Source organism: Bufo gargarizans, unplaced genomic scaffold (genome assembly GCF_014858855.1).
Source record: "Bufo gargarizans isolate SCDJY-AF-19 unplaced genomic scaffold, ASM1485885v1 fragScaff_scaffold_335_pilon, whole genome shotgun sequence".
In the NCBI taxonomy this organism is placed as follows: domain Eukaryota; kingdom Metazoa; phylum Chordata; class Amphibia; order Anura; family Bufonidae; genus Bufo; species Bufo gargarizans.
This window is the reverse complement of record NW_025334096.1, coordinates 90,853-98,832: the sequence shown is the minus strand read 5'-3', so window position 1 is coordinate 98,832 and position 7,980 is coordinate 90,853. Positions and strand designations below refer to the sequence as shown.

The window sequence follows — 7,980 nt, the reverse complement described above, 5'->3', positions numbered from 1 at the left end:
AAAGAGAGAAAGAAAGAGAGAAAGAAAGAGAGAAAGAAAGAGAAAGAAAGAACACAAAAATAAGAGGACAAATAAGGAAGAGAGGTAGGAAAGGAAAGATGAGAAGGAAAAGAAGGAAAAGAGGGTATGGAATTGAAAGAATAAAGACGGAAGAGAGAAGAGAATGAAAGAAGGTAAAGGGAAGAAAGAATATGAAGGAAAGAGGACAGACAGAACATAAGAAAAAGAGGACAGGGAAGGAAGAAAGAGAAAGAAGAGCATGGGAAAAATAGAAGAGTAGGGAAGGAAGAGAAAGAGGAATGACCAGAGGGAAACAGAAGAGCGAGACAGGAAGCAAGATAAAAATAAATAGAAGAAAAAGGAACTGGAAGAGAAAGGGAAGAGAAGAGATAGGAACAGGAAAGAAGAGCTAGAAAGCAGAAAGAAAGGAAGAGGAAAGTAGATAAACTAGAAAGAGAAAAAAAAGAATAAATAAAAAAACTGACCAAACAAGGAGAAGGAAGAAAAAGGGAGAGAGAAAAAAGACAAGAGGAAGGAATTAGAGAAAGGAGGAAGAAAGATTAGAACAGAAGGGATTAAAGAGGAAAAGGAGGTGGTGATAGGAAGAGAGAAGGGCAACACTGATAAACTAAGAAAGGTGCAAAGGGGAAAGAGAAAGAAAGAGTGAAGAAAACAGACTGGTAGAAGAAGAAACAGGGAGAAAGGGGGGAAAAGAAGGAAAGAACGTTCAAGAAAAGGGAAGAGATGAGAGGGATCTACAGAAAGGTGGAGAATGTGGGAGGGAAGTAAGAGAGAGACAAGAAAACCAGAGAGAAAGAGAGGAGAAGAAAGCAAAAAGGGAAGAACTAGCCACAGAGAGAGAAGAGAAGATGGAATGAAAAGTATGAGAGGAAGAGATAGCGTGAGAGTGCTGGTCAGAGAGTGCAAGAGTGCTGGTCAGAGAGTGCAAGAGTGCTGGTCAGAGAGTGCAAGAGTGCTGGTCAGAGAGTGCAAGAGTGCTGGTCAGAGAGTGCAAGAGTGCTGGTCAGAGAGTGCAAGAGTGCTGGTCAGAGAGTGCAAGAGTGCTGGTCAGAGAGTGCAAGAGTGCTGGTCAGAGAGTGCAAGAGTGCTGGTCAGAGAGTGCAAGAGTGCTGGTCAGAGAGTGCAAGAGTGCTGGTGAGAGAGGAAGAGTGCAAGAGTGCTGGTGAGAGAGGAAGAGTGCAAGAGTGCTGGTGAGAGAGGAAGAGTGTAAGAGTGCTGGTGAGAGAGGAAGAGTGTAAGAGAGTGCTGGTGAGAGAGGAAGCGTGTAAGAGAGTGCTGGTGAGAGGAAGCGTGTAAGAGAGTGCTGGTGAGAGGAAGCGTGTAAGAGTGCTGGTGAGAGGAAGCGTGTAAGAGAGTGATGGTGAGAGGAAGCGTGTAAGAGAGTGCTGGTGAGAGGAAGCGTGTAAGAGAGTGCTGGTGAGAGGAAGCGTGTAAGAGAGTGCTGGTGAGAGAGGAAGCGTGTAAGAGAGTGCTGGTGAGAGAGGAAGCGTGTAAGAGAGTGCTGGTGAGAGAGGAAGCTTGTAAGAGAGTGCTGGTGAGAGAGGAAGCTTGTAAGAGAGTGCTGGTGAGAGGAAGCGTGTAAGAGAGTGCTGGTGAGAGGAAGCGTGTAAGAGAGTGCTGGTAAGAGGAAGCGTGTAAGAGAGTGCTGGTGAGAGGAAGCGTGTAAGAGAGTGCTGGTGAGAGAGGAAGCGTGTAAGAGAGTGCTGGTGAGAGAGGAAGCGTGTAAGAGAGTGCTGGTGAGAGAGGAAGCGTGTAAGAGTGCTGGTGAAAGAGGAAGCGTGTAAGAGAGTGCTGGTGAGAGGAAGCGTGTAAGAGAGTGCTGGTGAGAGGAAGCGTGTAAGAGAGTGCTGGTGAGAGGAAGCGTGTAAGAGAGTGCTGGTGAGAGGAAGCGTGTAAGAGAGTGCTGGTGAGAGGAAGCGTGTAAGAGAGTGCTGGTGAGAGAGGAAGCGTGTAAGAGAGTGCTGGTGAGAGAGGAAGCGTGTAAGAGAGTGCTGGTGAGAGAGGAAGCGTGTAAGAGAGTGCTGGTGAGAGAGGAAGCGTGTAAGAGAGTGCTGGTGAGAGAGGAAGCGTGTAAGAGTGCTGGTGAGAGAGGAAGAGACAGAAGCATCTGATTCAGAGATTAATCTGAATGAATCAAACTGAAAGACATTCATTATGATTCCGATGAACAGAGAAGTCTCATGCACACACCTCCCGGGCAGCGAGTGTCTGCCAGGCTCCGCATGCTGCCAACTTCTGCCCTCACCCCCAGACATGTCCCCCCTCAACAATGAAAAATCCGGGGGATGGCCGGGGGCAGGCATGAGCTGGGGGACAGGAAGAGGGGGTCACTGGGAGACACACAAGCAAAGGGGAAACTTACACTGCACCTGGAGGATCTGATCACTGAGATTAGCACGGAGGTAATAGGAGCTGTACAGAGGCAACACCAGGCCCAGGCTGCCGGCACCAGGAGAGAGACGGGGGCAAGAGAGAATGGGGGGGGGGGGGGGTGCGGGAGAGAATGGGGGGGGGGGGGCGAGGGAATGGGGGGGGGGGGGGGGTGCGGGAGAGAATGGGGGGGGGGCGAGGGAATGGGGGGGCGAGGGGTGCGGGAGAGAATGGGGGGGGCGAGGGGTGCGGGGAGAGAATGGGGGGGGCGAGGGGTGCGGGAGAAAATGGGGGGGGCGAGGGGTGCGGGAGAGAATGGGGGGGGGCGAGGGGTGCGGGAGAGAATGGGGGGGGGGGGGCGAGGGGTGCAGGAGAGAATGGGTGGGGGGCGAGGGAATGGGGGGACGAGGGGTGCGGGAGGGAATGGGGGGGGGCGAGGGTGCGGGAGAGAATGGGTGGGGGGCGAGGGGTGCGGGAGAGAATGGGTGGGGGGGGGCGAGGGGGCGGGAGAGAATGGGGGGGGGCGAGGGAATGGGGGGACGAGGGGTGCGGGAGAGAATGGGGGGGCGAGGGGTGCGGGAGAGAATGGGGGGACGAGGGGTGCGGGAGAGAATGGGGGGGACGAGGGGTGCGGGAGAGAATGGGGGGGCGAGGGGTGCGGGAGAGAAAGGGAGAGAATGGGGGGACGAGGGGTGCGGGAGAGAATGGGGGGGGCGAGGGGTGCGGGAGAGAAAGGGAGAGAATGGGGGGGCGAGGGGTGCGGGAGAGAAAGGGAGAGAATGGGGGACGAGGGGTGCGGGAGAGAATGGGGGGGCGAGGGGTGCGGGAGAGAAAGGGGAGAATGGGGGGACGAGGGGTGCGGGAGAGAATAGGGGGACGAGGGGTGCGGGAGAGAATGGGGGGACGAGGGGTGCGGGAGAGAATGGGGGGACGAGGGGTGCGGGAGAGAATGGGGGGACGAGGGGTGCGGGAGAGAATGGGGGGACGAGGGGTGCGGGAGAGAATGGGGGGACGAGGGGTGCGGGAGAGAATGGGGGGACGAGGGGTGCGGGAGAGAATGGGGGGATGAGGGGTGCGGGAGAGAATGGGGGGACGAGGGGTGCGGGAGAGAATGGGGGGACGAGGGGTGCGGAAAAGGAAGGGAGAGAATGGGGGAAGGGGCGACATGGGGTAAGGATAGTCGGGAGCAATGTAATTATTGGGAGAGGGTAAACAGCAGGAAAGCAGGAAGATTGGGAAGGGGAGAAAGAACAAGGGGAGAGGGGAAGAGAGAATGTTACTAGAGGTTCAGCGCTCAGCAGCAAACACTACACCTTACTGCGCACACTGCACTCCACTGCATCCCTAGAGACACTGTCCTGACTAGCATAGCCGGTGACATCGGATAGAAGCACCACTGCTCCCAGCTTTCCCAGACCCTCTCTGCTACAGAAGCTGGGTGACCGCCGCCACTGGAGCTCTCCAGGCAGCCATATTGGATTCCACCCAAACTGACAGGAGACGACTCCAGGACTGCTATTTACTGGTGGTTTTATTTTAGGGGTGAACCCCAGTTCTGATGGTCGCAGCGCTCAGGACCTCATTTTTCTGCATCATTATACAGCAGGGTAGGGACAGTGGCGCCAAACATCTATAGACCGGGAGCCGCTGATCTCTGGACACACCACAGACACTAACTAGCGGCAGCCTCAGTCTGCAGAGCCGCTGCCATCCCTACACTTGTCCACAAGATGGCAGCAGCACACCGGACCTGTGCAGAGAAGGGCATTATGGGAGTGCGGTGCATGCTGGCGTTATACCAGATCCGTGCAAGCCTTCGTAAGCCCTGAATCCCACCAGTACAGGCTACAGCAATGGTGTGGCCCCTGGAATGTGGCCCCTGGCAGTCAGCATCCAGCTCACCTGTAATTAGTGCTGTGTATGGGGGCGTAGGTGTAAGTCCGATCCACTTCATCGATGTACCTCTGAGGGCAAATAACAGATCACATGATAAAGTAACCCCCAAGTGCCCCCCACCCTCAATATATCCTCCTACTGCCCCAAACCCCAGTGCATACCTCTCGCCCCCACCCCTAGTCTATACCCCTCATCCCTAGTGTATACAACTCTCACTCCCAGTCTATATCTCTCATGGACACAACCAAATCTCGATCATTGCCGGTCCCTGCGCCCACTGCCCCCAGTCCCTGCGCCCACTGCCCCCAGTCCCTGCGCCCACTGCCCCCAGTCCCTGCGCCCACTGCCCCCGGTCCCCGCGCCCACAGCGTACCTCATCCAGTGATTTCACCAGGGTCCGGATGAACTGATGCCCTTCTAACCCATCGATCATTCTCCTCCGGATCTGGAAAATGATGCAGATGATAAATAAACCGGCGAGCGCGGCGCAGACATGGAGGGCACGGAGCGGACACTCACCTCCTCCTTATTCTCATCCTCCAGCTCCGCGTCCAAGAAATCCAGGGTGACCGGCTCCTGGAAGTTAATGACCTGCAAGAAGGAGGAAAACAACAGCGCCGAGCTGAATGGCGGGCACCACAGACGCAGCATCGTACACAATGGCTCATCTCCAAACTACTGGGCGTGAAAACATATGCAAGGAAGAGAGAGCAACACCTCTGCAGAGTCTTACTTGTGGCTTTAGGTTGGGATGGAGCAGGACGTAGCCGTTCAGATCAATGGCAAACATGTAACCATTGGCCCCCAACTGTGGAGAGAAGCACGAAAATTACAGCTCGCCCCCAAAGCATTAACCCCCTGACCTCAGCAGCAGCACCCCACAATAACACCCCCAAGGACATCGTGGGCCCCTCTCCATCACATACACTGTATCGCGGCATCAGTCTCTGGATATCGTCCAAAGCAACGTCAATGCCCATAACACCGAGGATGAGCTGGTTCTGCCGATTCTGAAGGTGGGGAAGGGAACAAATCAGTGAAAGTTATGTGACCACAGCTGGACTCTGTATGTAGTGAGCTCCCCCTAGTGGTGGCTGTATAATCTGTATGTAGTGAGCTCCCTCTAGTGGTGGCTGTATAATCTGTATGTAGTGAGCTCCCTCTAGTGGTGGCTGTATAATCTGTATGTAGGGAGCTCCCCCTAGTGGTGGCTGTATAAGCTGTATGTAGTGAGCTCCCTCTAGTGGTGGCTGTATAATCTGTATGTAGTGAGCTCCCTCTAGTGGTGGCTGTATAATCTGTATGTAGTGAGCTCCCCCTAGTGGTGGCTGTATTATCTGTATATAGTGAGCTCCCTCTAGTGGTGACTGTATGATCTGTATGTAGTGAGCTCCCTCTAGTGGTGGCTGTATAATCTGTATGTAGTGAGCTCCCTCTAGTGGTGACTGTATAATCTGTATGTAGTGAGCTCCCTCTAGTGGTGGCTGTATAATCTGTATGTAGTGAGCTCCCTCTAGTGGTGGCTGTATAATCAGTATGTAGTGAGCTCCCCCTAGTGGTGGCTGTATAATCTGTATGTAGTGAGCTCCCCCTAGTGGTGGCTGTATAATCTGTATGTAGTGAGCTCCCTCTAGTGGTGGCTGTATAATCTGTATGTAGTGAGCCCCCTCTAGTGGTGGCTGTATAATCTGTATGTAGTGAGCTCCCTCTAGTGGTGGCTGTATAATCTGTATGTAGTGAGCTCGCCCTAGTGGTGGCTGTATAATCTGTATGTAGTGAGCTCCCTCTAGTGGTGGCTGTATAATCTGTATGCAGTGAGCTCCCTCTAGTGGTGGCTGTATAATCTGTATGTAGTGAGCTCCCCCTAGTGGTGACTGTATAATCTGTATGTAGTGAGCTCCCTCTAGTGGTGGCTGTATAATCTGTATGCAGTGAGCTCCCTCTAGTGGTGGCTGTATAATCTGTATGTAGTGAGCTCCCCCTAGTGGTGGCTGTATAATCTGTATGTAGTGAGCTCCCTCTAGTGGTGGCTGTATAATCTGTATGTAGTGAGCTCCCTCTAGTGGTGGCTGTATAATCTGTATGTAGTCAGCTCCCTCTAGTGGTGGCTGCAGGTAGAGTTTATCATGTAAATACTGGATATAGAGATTTATGATGACATCACTTGGCGGTTCTCATGATGGCGGTCTGAAGCGATGTATTAGCCGCTCCTCACCTTGCTGGGGTTTCCAGACTCATCAGCTCCAGAAGACGTCAGGTTGAATACGGGCAGCGTCCCAGTCACCACCAGACCCAAACCCTGCAGAGAACAATGAAAGTGAGAATGGGGCGAGTGAGGGCAGGGAGAGATTCGGAAGGTACAGGGTGTCCGCGTGGCCCTGATGCGGTCTGTGGGGGGCGCCGCGCTCCTCACCAGTGCATCCTGGTAGACGTTCGTCCATTGAACCTGCTTTGCTTCATTTCCAGCCAAAACCATTGGACGCCCGAGAACGTCAAGATATTCCTGCATCACCCCAAAAACGAGAAGGAATCAGAACCCAAATATCAAACATGACTGGAGACGATGAAGGGGGCACCCCAAAAGACACAGAAATACTGGGGGGCAGCTGCTGAACCCCAACATACTGGATGTGGGCGCCCCCATGTGCCCCTTTCCGTACCTGAGTGTTTATGCGGATCGCTCCGATGGACGGAATCTCAAAATAGTAACCTGTAAAGAAGAAGGCGGTGAGAGGAGCCGCGGCGAGCGCCATATTGCTGTGCACGCTCAGCCGGCCGCGCACTCACCCTTATTAGCGCAAGCCATCCACTGCAGGGGTGTGACGTCATAATTGTGCTGCCCGACCGAGAACGTGAAGACGCGAACCTACGGGAGAAAGCGACAGTAATCCCCATGAGAGGACACAGTACGGGGGGGGGGGGTCTCCTACTACAGGACACAGTACGGGGGGGGGGGGTCTCCTACTACAGGACACAGTACAGGGGGGGGGTCTCCTACTACAGGACACAGTACAGGGGGGGGGGTCTCCTACTACAGGACACAGTAGGAGGGGGGTCTCCTACTACAGGACACAGTGGGGGGGGGGGTGTCTCCTACTACAGGACACAGTACGGGGGGTGTCTCCTACTACAGGACACAGTGGGGGGGGGGGGTGTCTCCTACTACAGGACATAGTAGGGGGGTCTCCTACTACAGGACACAGTAGGAGGGGGGTCTCCTACTACAGGACACAGTACAGGGGGGGGGGTCTCCTACTACAGGACACAGTAGGGGGGGGTCTCCTACTACAGGACACAGTACGGGGGGGGGGGGGGGTCTCCTACTACAGGACACAGTACAGGGGGGGGTCTCCTACTACAGGACACAGTACAGGGGGGGGGGGTCTCCTACTACAGGACACAGTACGGGGGGGGGGGGTCTCCTACTACAGGACACAGTGGGGGGGGGGGGTGTCTCCTACTACAGGACATAGTAGGGGGGTCTCCTACTACAGGACACAGTAGGAGGGGGGTCTCCTACTACAGGACACAGTAGGGGGGGGGTCTACTACAGGACACAGTAGGGGGGGGGGTCTACTACAGGACACAGTACGGGGGGGGTCTCCTACTACAGGACACAGTAGGAGGGGGGTCTCCTACTACAGGACACAGTACGGGGGGGGGGGGGGGTCTCCTACTACAGGACATAGTAGG

The 7,980-nt window shown here is 54.6% G+C and overlaps 1 protein-coding gene across 1 annotated transcript in view; it reads right to left on the bottom strand.

The window, feature by feature from the left end:
- CACNA2D2 (calcium voltage-gated channel auxiliary subunit alpha2delta 2) overlaps nucleotides 1-7,980 on the bottom strand; it is a 120,837-nt gene that overhangs the window by 24,690 nt on the left and 88,167 nt on the right. Inside the window, exons 12-21 of the mRNA XM_044273012.1 lie at nucleotides 7,075-7,153; nucleotides 6,948-6,997; nucleotides 6,701-6,790; nucleotides 6,503-6,586; nucleotides 5,214-5,297; nucleotides 5,021-5,095; nucleotides 4,807-4,878; nucleotides 4,661-4,732; nucleotides 4,294-4,355; nucleotides 2,384-2,460 (exon numbers count right to left, since the gene is read on the bottom strand). Of these exons, the coding sequence (XP_044128947.1) occupies nucleotides 2,384-2,460; nucleotides 4,294-4,355; nucleotides 4,661-4,732; nucleotides 4,807-4,878; nucleotides 5,021-5,095; nucleotides 5,214-5,297; nucleotides 6,503-6,586; nucleotides 6,701-6,790; nucleotides 6,948-6,997; nucleotides 7,075-7,153 (745 nt within the window). The remainder of the gene's footprint in view (nucleotides 1-2,383; nucleotides 2,461-4,293; nucleotides 4,356-4,660; nucleotides 4,733-4,806; nucleotides 4,879-5,020; nucleotides 5,096-5,213; nucleotides 5,298-6,502; nucleotides 6,587-6,700; nucleotides 6,791-6,947; nucleotides 6,998-7,074; nucleotides 7,154-7,980) is intronic.